Source organism: Neospora caninum, chromosome IX (assembly GCF_000208865.1).
Source record: "Neospora caninum Liverpool complete genome, chromosome IX".
NCBI lineage: Eukaryota > Apicomplexa > Conoidasida > Eucoccidiorida > Sarcocystidae > Neospora > Neospora caninum.
In genome coordinates, this window is record NC_018390.1 from 2,124,527 (window position 1) to 2,139,199 (window position 14,673).

The 14,673-nt window shown below is 52.5% G+C and overlaps 4 protein-coding genes across 4 annotated transcripts; 2 read left to right on the forward strand and 2 right to left on the reverse strand.

Moving 5' to 3' along the window:
- Window positions 1–2,304: 2,304 nt before the first annotated feature.
- On the forward strand, window positions 2,305–4,227 carry NCLIV_041030 (conserved hypothetical protein; the record flags this gene model as incomplete). Its single annotated transcript, XM_003881012.1, has 4 exons — window positions 2,305–2,341; window positions 2,820–2,894; window positions 3,110–3,186; window positions 3,337–4,227. 4 exons carry the CDS (start codon window positions 2,305–2,307, stop codon window positions 4,225–4,227), a joined length of 1,080 nt encoding a protein of 359 aa, XP_003881061.1.
- A 3,924-nt stretch (window positions 4,228–8,151) lies between these two features.
- On the reverse strand, window positions 8,152–10,398 carry NCLIV_041040 (conserved hypothetical protein; the record flags this gene model as incomplete). Its single annotated transcript, XM_003881013.1, has 6 exons — window positions 8,152–8,244; window positions 8,477–8,667; window positions 8,889–9,049; window positions 9,197–9,569; window positions 9,707–10,115; window positions 10,393–10,398. 6 exons carry the CDS (start codon window positions 10,396–10,398, stop codon window positions 8,152–8,154), a joined length of 1,233 nt encoding a protein of 410 aa, XP_003881062.1.
- A 755-nt stretch (window positions 10,399–11,153) lies between these two features.
- Window positions 11,154–12,476, forward strand: NCLIV_041050 (histone methylation DOT1 family protein (Precursor), related; the record flags this gene model as incomplete). Its single annotated transcript, XM_003881014.1, has 6 exons — window positions 11,154–11,269; window positions 11,369–11,431; window positions 11,516–11,528; window positions 11,637–11,695; window positions 11,809–11,867; window positions 11,962–12,476. The coding sequence occupies 6 exons, from the start codon at window positions 11,154–11,156 to the stop codon at window positions 12,474–12,476; spliced, it is 825 nt and encodes a 274-aa protein (XP_003881063.1).
- A 284-nt stretch (window positions 12,477–12,760) lies between these two features.
- NCLIV_041060 (hypothetical protein) lies at window positions 12,761–13,694 on the reverse strand (the record flags this gene model as incomplete). The annotated part of the gene is made up of 3 exons (XM_003881015.1): window positions 12,761–12,949; window positions 13,187–13,215; window positions 13,577–13,694. 3 exons carry the CDS (start codon window positions 13,692–13,694, stop codon window positions 12,761–12,763), a joined length of 336 nt encoding a protein of 111 aa, XP_003881064.1.
- Window positions 13,695–14,673: the final 979 nt, after the last annotated feature.

Here is a 14,673-nt window from a genome sequence, read left to right on the forward strand (position 1 = left end):
AGTTGAGTTTCCTGCTCTGGCCCAAGACCTCAAAGTTCGGGGCTGTAGAGCTGTTTGCTTGCAGGTCGATTCGTCAGGTGATTTAGATTGTTTATCTTGTCTAGAGGAGAAAAGCAAAAAAGCGCAACCCCGGAACAGCTAGGGCGTCCGAGCGTTTCCGCGGGGCGGCGGTGACAAAATTCACACACTACTCTGTCAGCACGCAGCCAGCCGACGGCGGATTACACATGGCATGCAAATCTGATACAAGTCCCAGTGAAGAACCAGTGTTGCGCTGCAAAATATAGGCAGAAATTCGTTTCCTTTTCTTGGAGAGGTGCGCGCCTCTAGTGGATCGGACGTGTATTGACGCGAATGTCTGATGCGGAAAAATATGGATACAATGAGACCGCATCTTCGCCGCAATGAAGGTTGCCACGCGTGCCCCACTTGAGCGGCGGAAAAACCAGCAGACGTCGTGAGCGCTTCCACCGCTGTTCCGGCTGCGCTGACGTGATGTTCCTTTGTCTCCGACGAGTATTGGAGACCAGTTTTTGTGCTGTGCTGTGAATCACGGTCAGATGCTCGTTTTGTTGTTTGGTGGGGGTTGTGTTCGTATCCCGCTTGCCGTACAACGGGCGGCGTCACCGAGACCACTCAATCGCAAATCGGAACGTAGCTTTTGCCGCTCGAATTTTCACGCGCAAATAACAGAAACGAGTACGCATACACTGCTGATTCTCGGCGCCGCTTCGTCACGGCACAACAGATTGAGACTCGATTCTTGTTTCGGTGGTTCACTTCAACGTGCCGAAGGGGGCCGAAAGTCCGAAACGATCCATTAAGTCGCTACGCCTGCGTATCGCTAGCCATATGTGGAACTTGGTTCCGAAATTATGTGGAACTGTGCATCCGCACATATATGGAAACGCGAACTGCTTCCGCCGCTCGATCCGCTGACCTGGCAGCGTCGCTCCTTCGACGGTTCCTGCATTCTCCGTTTGGCTTGCAAGTACTTCTACAGCGATGCTACCTCACGACTGCCTCAAGTCGGCGCATCCAACACGGTTAACTGTCACCGTCAAACCCCCCGTCCCTTCTGCACAACTCTAGCAAGCAGCCTTGTCTCGCCTCGAGGGACGGGAAACTCACGCGACGGAGTCCAGCGGTGGAGCTTGAAAAACGCTTTGAAACATGCGCGATCTTTCGCAGCTTCAGAGGAGACGGCGACAACCGACATTACACGCCAGGAATCAAAAACCGCCCTTGAAGCCTTGTTGCGATACTGTCGGAAAACCGGAGAGCCTCCCAGCAGTTTACTGTTCCTATGGAGGTCGACAGTGTATCCCCGCCTGATAAGGGGATATGTGACTGACGCAGAGACCCTGGAGATATTGCGTACATACGTGACAGGACTGAACTCGCCGAGCAATGCTGAACGCAAACAAAACGACAACGAAGCAGAGAAACGGCTGTCAGAGGCAACTGAGGGGTTCCCCACCGAAGAGGCCGTGCTCGGCGCAGTGGGTGACGGCCTCGTCAGACGCTATCGGCGCGTCTCGCCTGAGTTATTTCCGCCAGCCTGGATGACTTGCCAGTCGAAACCTGGGAAAAAAGGAGGCGTCTGGTCCTGTACTCTCCCGCAATGTGGCCATGGAGATGCGACAATTCCTCCGAAGGTCGCGTCCTCTGGGCTAACAAAGCTTGCTTTTGTATGCAACATCTTCGCCCACCGCATGCCAAAGCACCGAACCTTCTTTGAGTGAGTTAAAACCTAAAACGCGTGCAACTATCACTTTCAGGAGTACGCCGTTGGGCATTCTTGTGTACGTATATATGCACATCCTCGTATCCGTACATGTCTATTTGTATCAGGCCTGCAGCCGGTGCCGCAGGGAGGGAAGACATGGAGTGCAAGGAAGCGCTACGTGTTACGGGATTAGGGGGTGTACCGCGTAGTGGTGTGGGAGAACACGCAGTGCTCGCCATGGGAAATGGAGTGTCAACGAACCCCGGACCATCCACGGCGTGAGTGCGGAGACAATCCGCCTTGAAGATACAGTCCGGCGCCTGCCGCGATGATGCCCTGGGCAAAGCCTTCTTTTGTGGAACGCAAGGTAGCGAGGCTCGCCTTGCTTACGTCTCTTGCGACTTGTACATACAGTGCGACAGATCACACCTGCGAAGAGAGCACGGACCTTGTCCAGTTGCTGGCTGTTTGTATGTGGACTCAGAGCCACCGCGAGGCGTCTGGCGAGCCTCGACGGCGAATTGAAGGCGCTTCCTGTCCAGTCGCTGGTCGTGTTTGCTCATGGTTTCTCGAGGATGGAGGGGTCAAAAGCGGATGTCATGCGACAACTGGGTAAGACCTCTATGGAGATCAGTGTTTTCCCGTGGTCGAGTATTCCCGCTTCAAGCGTAGAGGAAGTCGCCACGCAGTCCCTGGCGCCCCCGGTGGCAGCGCTGCGCTCTGAGCACCGCGAGTTTATCCCGCCTCAACGTGTATGTGCAGTGCCTCATGCTCCCGCTGAGCGTATTTGTCAAAGCCTCAAGTGGGCAAGTCTTTCAATAAGACGAATGTTCGGGTCAAACGGCGGAAGAACGCGTCTCGTCAATGTTGGATCGATCTTGCTGGTACGGACGGCCGCGCCTGAAACACAACCTTTCTTCGCGGTTGCGTCGAACGCGTTTGAGTTATGTGTCGACTGAAACAACCGTGCGAGGGCCTTGCTGCACCATCTACTTGGGCTCAGCACTCGTAACGCAGTCTCCGTTCCGGCTGAAACGTAGAGTCTTTATCGTACGCGCCGTGGCATGCAATATCCGTTGTCCATCTACAGGCGACGCCATTCTTAGACATGTCCACGAGCTTCAACCGCGCGACATGAGTGTGACGTGGAACGCGTTCCGTCGAGGCGGTACGTGGGCGAGTCCGAGGGAGTTGCCACCGGGTCAACAACCGGCGATGGCGAACACAAGAAAGAGCGAGCAGAGATTGGGATGTTGCCGTTCGTCTGCGTGGTGGCTAGCACCGTCCATTTCCGGTACTACTCTCCTTGCAGGCCAACGGGGCGGAAGTGAGAGAGTGATGTTCCGTGTGCACCTTCGTGTCGGGTCTCCTTTCTTTCAGACGTCATGCATGAGCGGCTTTTCCAGGGTCTCCTGAAGAGGTTGCCTGCCATAGCCGAACGCTTCTCGGCTGTTCAAGTAAGTGCATTCACCAACAGGAAAGGTACTCGGGGCACCTTACCTCCGCAAGCACCACGGCAAGCGCAAAGATGGCAGGGAAGCATGGCCAGGGGTTTTGGTTTCCGCTGGCATACTGGGGAGCGTGAGGACCGTGTCTGTTTTTTGCAGATCGGGATGACGTTGAACGCTTTGGGCCATTTTCGGATAAGACACGAGCAGTCCATTTCATCCCTCATCTCAAGGGCGAAACTCCTTCTCGGGACGGGTTCTCCTGTCGATCACGTCTCGGCCCTTGGTGAGGGAGTTCCCAAAGGACGGTCATCGATCGGAGACACCTCCAGATTTGGCGTCCACAATTTGGCCATGCTTCTGAACAGCGCCGCACGCCTGGATTCAGTCGACTCCTTGTTGGCCTCCGACGATGGGTTGAGCATTCTGGTCCTGCAAGCGGTAAAGCGCACGGTCACCCAAATTTTCGTCTCTCGGGGCGATTGTCACGAGGTCCAAAACCTCTTTTTCCGAGACAAGTTGCTTCCAGCCGCAAACTCGCGCTTCCGTTGCTGTACGGCTGTTCTACACCGCTCTGGGGAGCCCCAACCGGTGCGGCAAGAGGAAGGCGGCACCAGCATGCGTGGGGGGGGCCCTTACCTTCATTCAAAGATTCATTTCAAGGAGTGTCCTCAGGACCTCACGCCTCAAGCGTTAGGGAATATTGCGTTGGGCTTGGGCTTCGTGCTTGCGAACTTGTGCAGCTTTCCACTACACGGCTCGGGGTTCCACGAAGGGGTTCGCAGTGATCTGCAACAGTATATTTCCCTGTGCAACAGGTGTATCGTAGTTTTGTCGACACTTTCAGTTCGAATCTTCCCCGTAAATCCACGCCCGCCGCCAGCTGTAGTGACAGAGGTATCCTCAGGCTTCGCCAGTCTGTCTCGCGACGCCGTCGAGGAAGGCTCAGCAACTCAAGTGCTGGAACCGGCACACAGATTCCAGTTCCTGCAAGCTCTGCTGTGCATGTGGCACTTCCGTGGTGGACTAGCGCCGGAGGAGCACGGGTAAGCTTTCGTTGAAGCTCCCGTCGAGAAGATACAGGCGAAACAAGGAATTCCGAAGCCATGAAGCGTGTGGCATTCCGACAGCGTAGACCGTCCGCTGCCCGTAACGCTTCAGACGCGTTCGTACGATTCAATTATCGCCCCAGCGTGCCCTGGAGGAACCGCCCACAGAGGATGTACAGCAAGGTTCGGCTGTGTTTCCCTGAATGCATGTGTCACCTATAACTAAACGGAGGGGAAGAATATTTTATTCCTCAGATTGTTAAAGGACTCCAAGCTGTTCTCTCTTCTTCCCAAGAGAATCGTAGTCTCAGTAGATGTACAGTTGTGTCGCTGTTTTTCGCGTAGGATTAAGGGGCTTGCCACTCTGGTGGACGTTGTAGGCGAATTGACAGGCAAGTCACTGAGAAAACCACTGCAGTCTAGTCCGTGCAGAAACAGGGGGAAGTGCGTCCTGGTTGAACCTGTCAGCACCCGAGAATCCGGCGGTTATATCGAGCTTCCTGGATGTTGTGTATTTGCAGGAAAGGAAGTGAATGTGGGAGCAGCAAACCGGCAAGTGACGACGTCTAAGGAGCAGGGCGAGGTTGAACGCGCGCTGCGATCTGTTCTCATCGAATCCCAAGTAGCTGGGGCCAGCCCTGTGGTCTCTGCGATTATTGGGAGGGAGCAATGCTGTAGCGTCTACAGCATAGACATAACTTGTACGTTAGAAGCAGGTATTTCAGATATGATGTGGAGGAATCGTCCAGCTGGCACTTCGCCGGAAACTGAATCTGTGTGAAAGAGCTTACAGGTCCAGAAAAGGGTGCTGGGACCAACAAAAGGAGGCTTCTGCCCTTACAGTTCTTCGTGACCTGTTCTTGTGGCAGTGAGCAACAGCAGTGCATTAGCTTTTTTCCCGATTATATAGGGTTGTGCCTGTGGGGTTCAAATCCCACAAACGGCCGGTTTACGCGAATACAAACGCCCATATATGATATGCGCAACACCATTGATGTTTTTTTACCAGAAGGGACGACGGGTTTTTTTTCCACAGGACTATCAATGCCGCAGTACTCTGATGCATCCGATGTAGACTATTCTCAGTGTCACCATATGCGTGTTTGCCCCAAAGATATTGCATGAGGCACTGTAGTATGCTTCTTAGTAAATTCTGACGGGCATTTTCCATCAGGCAACAACAGGACTCACGTTCCGCTACACGTAGCTCGTTTCTGAGCACACGCAGGAACCTGTCTGAGATTATCACTCCCCGTACGATAGTCCATGTCACACTAGAATCTGAGTCACGTGTTTTTTTCATTGACCTAAAAGACTAGCACCATGTCTGGCGAGATCTCGAAACCTGGTACCAGACTGTGGGGCAACCGGGCGGTTTTGGAAGCGGTTTGAGGTAAAATAGCAAGGACGATGCCGGTACCGGCCAAAATGGTTGATGAAGTGTGGTGCGCCCTTGTATATAATCAGGAATATGGTTCCGCAGCATCAGCTATACACTAGATTTGAATCGTAGAACAAAGAAGATTGTGAGACGAGCTGGTGTGCCTCGAAGTGATCAACGTCACTGTTACTGACGACCTGTCCTTGACCACGAGAGGCCCGGAAGGTCAGCATAGATTAGACTCACTAACAAAACGAAGCACCATATTTCGCCGAGCAGAAGCTTGATCAAACGAAAACTGGGTGGTGGCGGTGGATCAGAGGGGAATCAACTTTCGTAAATACATAGCGACGTTGCAAGAGATGATGGCGCCCGAAAGGAGCAAGATCTGCTGGCTTTTGCATGACCGTGCAATGGCATGAGGGAACTCTCGTACTGCATCTGTGTGTCTTCATATAAAGAACGAAGAGAATAAGCCGAAACTAAAGGTACTTCTTCCTGACACTTGACTGCGCATAGGCCTGGTCCACCAGTCACACGTGTGCAGTAAAACGTTGCCTGGATACAACGAACTCAGAAAGGAAACTCATGCAGCGACCAGCTCCTTTTGGACACCGGCGCAGCCGTCGCCACGTGAAGACTCCAGATTTGGACTATCTGGCGCCAGTCTACCTGTCCCGTGAACCCCGACCTAAATCATTCAAAGCGACCGAAACCCAGTCGGTGAGTAGCCCACACACTGCGGCAAAAGCGTGGTAGCCACCATGAGCTCTGAGATTTTGCCTACTTTTCCGACAGCCAACAAACATTTCTGCACTTTCCCCAGACTAGCGAACGAGGGGGAAATAAAAGTGCCTCCGATGCAGGCCGGGGGCACCGGCTGCACGTGCGTGTGCTCAATATCGTAGCCTTCAGCGTGCCTGAGTGTTTGTCCACGAGTGCAGAGCTGACCGATTCGCGTTGACACACAAAAACTAGTGACCGTGGAAGTCTCTGATGGATGCTGGTCGCCACCGAGCTTCAGGTGCTGCGAAGAGAGCTCCGTGCTTGTCGGCGGGGAGCATGCCATACTTTGCCCAGCTGGAGAAGGCAGGTGCATGCACCGTGCACGAAGAGTTCGGGTTCCCTGCCTGCAAGGACTACTGCTGACATGATTCACTTTATTTATTGTGTAGGGGCGTGTCGCTTAGACGTTATAAAGTACACGTGTACGTATCCGCTTTCTTTTTTTGCCTCTCATCATAACACAAGAGTGTCATAGTACATGTGGGGAACTGTTGAACTCTGCACCCTGTGGGTTGACCGCCATCGGAGCTGGCGTAAAATCATCGGGCTGCACTGGAGTTTCAAATAGTCTTTTTGGCGAACGGTGTCACCAGAGTGTAGACAATAATTGTAGCACTCAATTGCCCCGACTGTACCTCCCTGGAAATGTGTCGTATCCCGGACCTTGATGACGCGCATCACGCAGATCGTGGGAGTAGAGAAGATGCCGCCGTCAATGTGTGTATTCCTGGGGAATGATTGACATATAGAAGCCAGCTGAGTCTAGCACCGGATTAGGCAGGGGCACGCAGCCGCGCTCTTCCTGCGGACACACTCCCGCAAAAAACGATGAGTTTGCCCGCTAAGGATAAGCGCGAAAACCGAGAGGACACGCATCAGCGGCCACGAGTCTAGGTGAGTGGACCAGCTTGACACGTGTCACACAATACAGTTTTACGCAAAAAGCAAAGCTGGTGTGCAGTTTATTTTGGTGACGGGCAAACGGGGTGGGAGGGGGTGGGGGCGTGTCCCTTGGACTAATAATACAATCTAGACCCGTTCGGGGGTGATGGGGTCTGTGTTAGCACGTCGGATTCGTCGAGTTTACGAAAGGGGGGAAAAGTTGTTATGAAGACTCAGCTCTGTGCTCACGCTAAGTACGAAGGCGGTTGCGGTGGATAGGTCGCAAAAGTGAGAATGCTCTCTGTGGTACCCCGTGTGCCGCATGTTGGGCCAGTTCAGGGTGCCGGTACAGTTGCTTTCTGCGTTGCGCCGAGCTAAGCAGTCCCAAGTTTCTTGCTGTCGGAAGGTCGTACCAGAACAGCAGCAGCTAGGTTCTACGAAGCACGTTAAATAGTTAGCAGCTGCCCAGGCGGCGCAGTGGAAACACATTCTCTTCATGCACACAGCTGCTAGTCTCGCAACTTCGTAGACGCAGGTAGCAAAAAAAAAAACCTTACACGTGACACGCATAATTGTAATCTTCTGGAAGAAACGGAACACCCCAAAGCAACACGGGGTCCTCCCCTTAACAGGTTAAGAGAAGCAAGGGGCACATTACACAAATGCTCCGCAAAAGCTCGATTACGCTGTTACACACCCGGCGTGTCCGCAATTGCCGTTGCTTCCCACAATACTGTCGCCGGTATTGTTGCGCGATCTAAACAAAAACCATCCCGGCAAACCCTCATCACGGCTCAGGGCGGGAAAAGGAAGCCGCTGGATCACAGTTCACCGTTGACGCCTCACTCTCGACATAAGCATGGATACAAAATCTACCTAAGCGGTCTTGCCACTAACGATCTTCTTGGATTTCAGCATGTCTTCTCTCAGCCGATGGCGCTGCAGCTCCTTTGACACTTCCGAAAGCTCCTGCAGAGTCAGGAAACGCAGGAAACCAGGAACATCATATCCAAAAGCAGCTGTTCGGATCTGATCATTCAGACTAGACACCCGCCCCTGTTGGGCTGCTCCAGTTTACCCCCGACAAATCCCATTTTTATAGTGTGAAGATTTCACTCGGTGAGCAAGGTTCGATCACCTGTGGCTACCACTGACTGGATTAGACTTTGCCCGCGCGAGAAAGCATGCACTTCCCCCTTACTGCTTGCAGCTTCTTATGAGTTCTGCGCTCATCGTAGACAGATTCCTTCAGCTTCTCAAGTTGATTCTTGATCGCCGTCTCCACGAGCTGAAGCAGTTCGTATTCACTCTTCTTGATGAAGTTGCTGTAGCATGGTCGTCCCTCAGCAGGCCGTAAATCTATAGCTTTGCCATTTGGGTCCCGGAAAACACCTGACGACAGGCAACGGGCGAGGCCCCGAACAGGGTTGTCCAAAACAAAGCTGTTAAGCATCGACTCCCAAAGTTAGGGGTCACGGCGTCGGTTACGCCGAAGGAATCTCCCAGTTCGCTACTAGCCGCTTCGTTACATCGCGCTCCATCTGCGCCTAGAGATCAGCATAAAGGTGTATTGCTCTGAGCGGTCATTAAAAACTCGAACGCCAGAAACGCACCTGGGAAAGCCGATATCTGATACACCTTTGTGAATCCTTGTTCGTCGACGTCATCGAGGTCCTCATATTCTTCCAAGGTTACCAGCTTAAGACGACGGTTTGTGAGCTCAGTCACGTAGTCAAAATCAGCTGGGGGCCAGTCAGGGAGTACGTACCACCACCTGAACGAACACCACCGGAAAGAAGACTCACAAGAGTGTAGATCCCTTACGAGTAACTTGTCCCAAAATATTTACTCGGGTCTGCGGGCTAGAGCGCGTGGCAGCGGACAAAGGAGAACGCCAGGTGACGACCACGATACAACTCACCTGCACAGTAACTGGGCGACCAGCTTAGCTCTAGTCGTTCGATTTCGTGGATCAAACGTTCCCATACTAATGTCGGCACCATTTTCGTCGTCGTCTGACCCGTCCCGACTCTTGGACCGACTCCCCGAATTCCCCCCCGCAGAGCTGGGGCGCTGGGGGGCTCTTTGCTTCTTTGGAGGAGGCTGTTTACGCTTTGGAGCGGCGCTTCTTTCCTTCTTCCGCGGTTTCTTCAGTTGGTCATCCTCTGAGTCATTGCCGGAATCAGATGACAATTCGTCGGATGAATCCGATGATCCGCTGTCTGAGGAAGAGACGGAGCTGTTAGACCGACCAGAGCTGCTGCTGTCGCTGCTGCTGTCACTGGCACTTGAACCTGGAAACAGACAAACAGGAGAATGCGTCGGCGGAGAGTCAAACGTTCTACATCTGTCGTCTGACAACGGGTATACAGATTATTCAAGACCCCGGTGGAACAGCGAATGCCGGCAATGACGCATCGAAGTGTCTTACTGTCAGACATGTCTCCTTCACGCCCTGTGGAACCTGCGAGCGTGGTACTTCTGGCGCGTTGCCTGGGAGGACCCGATGACGTGCCATTCGGATATTTCCTCTCCGAGGGTTCTGCTGTTTGCGAGGCCAGTGGAGACCTGGACGGTTTCACAGGCACATCGTCATCACTGTCCGAAAGCAGTTTGCTTTTTGCAGCTGATCTCGGCTTTATCGGCGAATCGTCATCGCTGTCTGTCTGCCTCAGACACGATGACCCCTGGGTCGCCTGAGAGACGCTGGCCTGCGACATGAAAGCACCGCTCGCCGAGACCGAGGCAGGAGCACCCGCCGCTACCTGCGGCGCAACACGCGCGACCGGCGACGGCGTGTCACTTTCCACGGCTTCTGAAGAGCCTGTCGGCCCGGTGGACTGTAGGCAAATAAAAGACAAAAAAAAGCTTGATGAGAGACAGCTTCGTAACCGACCTAAAGGACGTGGTTCGTGAATAATGCCAGAGTCATGGGGCAGTCGGGCAGGGCGCCTGGCAGCTGCTATGTTCACAATTTTGGACCCTTTGCACATTCACGCACTAACTAGAGGCTCAACAAACGTACATTCGGTTGTCCAAAAATAATGCAAGGGTATGCGAGGCCACGTTCAGCAAATAACACGTGCAATGAAGGAGTTGCCAACCACCGCGGCTCACCTCCATGGTTGGATCACGCCCGAAATTGGAGCAGAAGTGGAGGAGGGAATAAAGAAGAACGCTGCCGCGAAACAACGGTAGATCCTGGTGTTTTTCGTGTCCGCATGACAAAATCAACTTTATTTCATGCCTCCTTGTGACAAGAGGGCTGAGGCACTGTCTTTCACGGCCGTCCTGCCAATCTGCAAAGGAGGGAGCTAGAAACTTTCCACAGAAGGATCCTGTTTCTGACGCCTATTGTCCGTGCATGCGTCTGTAAAAAAGTACGTTGCTTGCTCCTATTAGAAACGATCTGTCATACAGAGAAAAAGTGGGCAGCTCAGGCATGGGCACCGGATAAACGAGGTAAGTTGGGTGCATGCATCACTCCACCCGGGGACAAAAAAGAGCGAAGAACGGTTCCAGTGCTGCCAGTCACGTGCCAACACCATAATACGAAGCAACTTGACGATGTATCATAGATGCACTTGTTTGGGAGGTCACAGGCATTCATTCAGTTTTCTCCTGTGGCGGCCAACTTTGCCGGCCCGGCACAGACATCAACCGTGTTGGCTAGAGGGCAGAAGAGCGGTGTTTCTGGTCGCATGCACACTAGACTGTCGAGGGCGAGGATGAGGACACGAGTGGCACGGAAATGTTCGATCAAACGGCTCGACTATAGCGAGGATCATGACTCAACGGCGATACAGAGGTGATTTCGTCGAAATACACGACTGTCCTGACCAATTAAGTAAAGCTTCAAAAGATTGTTGCCGATCGAAATGGCGGACGATTGTGGGGCTTCGCCAAACGCGGATGCCGAATATTCAGAAAGCGACTCAGAAACAGACTGGATGCCTTTTACCGGAACAACTCCAGATCTGGTGAGGAACAACTTGTAGACGTGCCTGCTTACGCTGGCAGCAAGCCTCATTCAAGTCCTTTGTTTCCATGTGCACAACTACTCTCTGTGGCTGTCCGCTGTTACGGCATGCAGCCACACTCACAAAACTGGGACAGCGGCGGCTTCGTATCTCCTTTCCAGTAAGAGATTGCCAGCGTAACAGAGAATAGCACAGGCACATCAGCCGCCTGCTGCAGACACATCGTGTCTGATGTGCTCTGCTGTGTTGTCTTGTTGCAGAGCAACTCCTGTGGTGAGGTTTAGCCCGTAGGTCCTCTCTCGTGTCAGCGAGGCGTTCAGCTGGAGAAGCTTCTGCTGCGCCCTTCACCAAGTCTGTCGATGTGCTCCTGTACAACTGCAGAATAAAATAACGCGTATCTTGGCACATCTAAATCTCAGCGAGGCCGACGTGGTCTACGAGTAAGTGGCTGGCCAGCTGAAGCTGGAGATTCCAGAGCATATCGGAGCGACAGCCTCGACAATCCGGATCAGGTTTGCGATATTTGTGGCTCGACTGTGTGTCGTCCTATCAGTTTAGGATGTGGCGACGGACGAGTTCTTGTTGAATGCGCCCGAAAAAATAATTGTTCGGGTAAGTGTCAGCTCAAGCAGAACAGACCCTTGTCCCGCATTACTGCCGGTAACAAAGACTATGTTCGAGTGCAGTGTCAACCGTTCTGGTGCAGGCGTCGGCATCGATCTGGATGCACGCCTGCTGCAACGGGCACGCGCAAATGCTGAGCGTCATCAGGTCCACCGTCGCGTCATATTTTTGAAGGAGAACATCTTGGATCCCCAGCTCAATCTTTCTGCTGCAACCGTCGTGTACGTCGAAAGAAAACACAGTAGGAATTTGTTGAATCACTGGAATATCGTTGCACATGATGGAATGCATATTTGTGACGTTTTTTTCTCAACAGGTTTTTGTATCTTCTGCCAGACGCACTTTCTGTGCTGCTCCCAACCCTGGAAAAGCTCGCAAATGACAACAATTCACAACTCAAGAAGATCGTATCCGTTGGGTGGCCTCTTCCAGGGGTCCGAGCGGCAGTTAACAATCTGGTTGAGAAATTCTACATATATGAAGCTGGTGATCTTCGTTCCCACGCAGTGGCTTCCGCATGATGATATTGCAGGAAGAACTAAGATACAGAAGCTCCGCATCTGGCCACGGCTGTCAGCCAAGGGTTTATACTTTTAGTGCTTGGTCGTAGACCATGTTAGCATTTGTCAGGCCATTAACAACCCCGCATGGTGAGGTCCCTTGACCTTTCGAAGAGCTAGGAAAAAGCTTTCAGCATCTTCCGCTTCCTGCTATTGCCAGGGGAATGTCCCTGGGATACGAAGTTCGACATCGGGGTAATCTTACTCTGTTGGCCTCCAAGGCAGCGTTGTCAACTTCATGTTCGGCGTCTTCAATCGTTCTGGCAAGTTTTTCCTGCAGCATGGTGAACTAGGTTTTGATTGTCTATATGACTGGCCATGTTACTCACGCACCTCCTCCGCAACAAGCTTTTCTAAGTTCGCCTCCTCGTGCTGGAGGAGATTCTTCGCAGTGGCCACCCTTTCCTGACTCAATGCTTTGGAGAAGATGACAGGTTTATCGTAGGTTGAACGCATTGTTTCGTGACACTTGCCTGACATCTCCGCCTCCTCATGCTTGTCCTTCTCTTCCTGACGCGAGTGAAATACAATACAGGTTGAATGAACTTTAACGTATCGCAGCTACTGGCCACGAACCTCCTCTCTCAACCTGGAGGAGAGAGAAGTTAGGGGTATGGTAAAGTTGGTTGAGGTCCTAGTTCCTACTCATGCTTTGCATCTTCCTCAGCTTCACGTGCAAGTGCATCTTTCTGTGAGTTGTGTCGTAGTTTGATTGGCTCGTTCAAATCCGTGACTATCAGTGGCTACCTTTTCCGCTGCTACTAGCTTCTTATCTTCTGATCAACAGGAAAGGTCAGCGGGAAAAGGAACTGCGCTCTGTAGAACCCTTACCTTCCTTATATTGCTTTGCATCAGCTTCGTTTGCCTAGACGTGACACAGGTTTAGAGGTGCGTCTGAGCTGTTTGGCTGCCTGGCGGTCTTACCAGCTCGCGCGCCAAAGTTGCTTCGGCATTCAACTCATGGCTGCCCTCAACGACAGCAGTCCGAATAGCTGTACGTGTACCTCTGGTGCATACACCTCATGAACGGCACGGGAGTGTAGATTGCCGTACCCTTTGCGAGTTCCTTTTCCCCAGAAGCTGAAGGATTGTGCAGCGGTCACTACTATCGACAGATCGTCGGTGTAGGAAACTGACCATCGTGGGGCACGCAGCAGTGCTGTTCCTGAGGTATCGGCTGCTCTGCAATCACGGTTCCGAGTCGAACAGCTGCCGCGCACACGGCGAAGGCCACAGTGAGCGTTTTGGTCTTCATGCTGAGGAATGTGACCCTTGACTACCACTGCTTAGTCAAACTCCTTTCAGCAGAAGGTGGTGAATCAGCTACAAGTAAAGAGAGACGGAAGTGCATATTCACAGGCGCTGATCTCCAGTGTAAGCATTCAACTCAGCAATAGCGAACGGCCTGTCCCGATCAACCGTTGCTCTGTCATGGCGACACCTCGATGACAAGGTGTCTGAACACCCCCGCCAGCCGCTGCCTCATTAAACAAAAGTACCGTCAGTTGGAGTATCACCTCTGTTCAGATTGTCCTTTGCGCGAACTGTTCCCAATTCGGTTGGAAACTCACCCGTCCAAAATTGTGGGAGTCTGGTCATCGAAGATCTAGTGAGAATTCCACCGTGCAACCCGTGCGCAAGGTGCTGCTTTCATAATTAACAAAACAACAACAGCTATTGATTCGTGGAAAGCTTAAAGGCGATATATTTTTGTTGCCCCTGCCGTATTGCTATTCTCGCGTGTATCTTTGTTGTGAATGACTTGGCGCAATAGAGCCAGCACCCGGTTTATTGACGTCAACGGGGGACGTGGCGCACATCTCAGTGTGCTGTTAGACCATCAAGCTCGACAGGTGGTTGAAGCATGCCCACGCCAATTGCTCCAAAACGAGAGCATCCTGCCATTGAAAAGGGTGAGGATGTGTTCTGAAGCCAGCGAACTGGATACTGACTCGAGTTGCGATGGATAGAAGGCATTAACGCAACGGCAGGCGGGAGAACTGTATCATGGGGCAACGCCAAACTCATCGCCTGCTTGACACCAATGAAGCTGACAGTCAGTTTAACAAAAATAAAAGTATGCACGACACAACAAGAAGCTTGCGCGGGACTCTATATGTTTACGTTCACCGCCCCAATGTTTTTTACAACAGGGAGACGCTCCGATATTCGCCAGCAACATCACCGCTCGTACTACGCCTCTATCCACACCTGATGCTAATTTTTCATTCTTT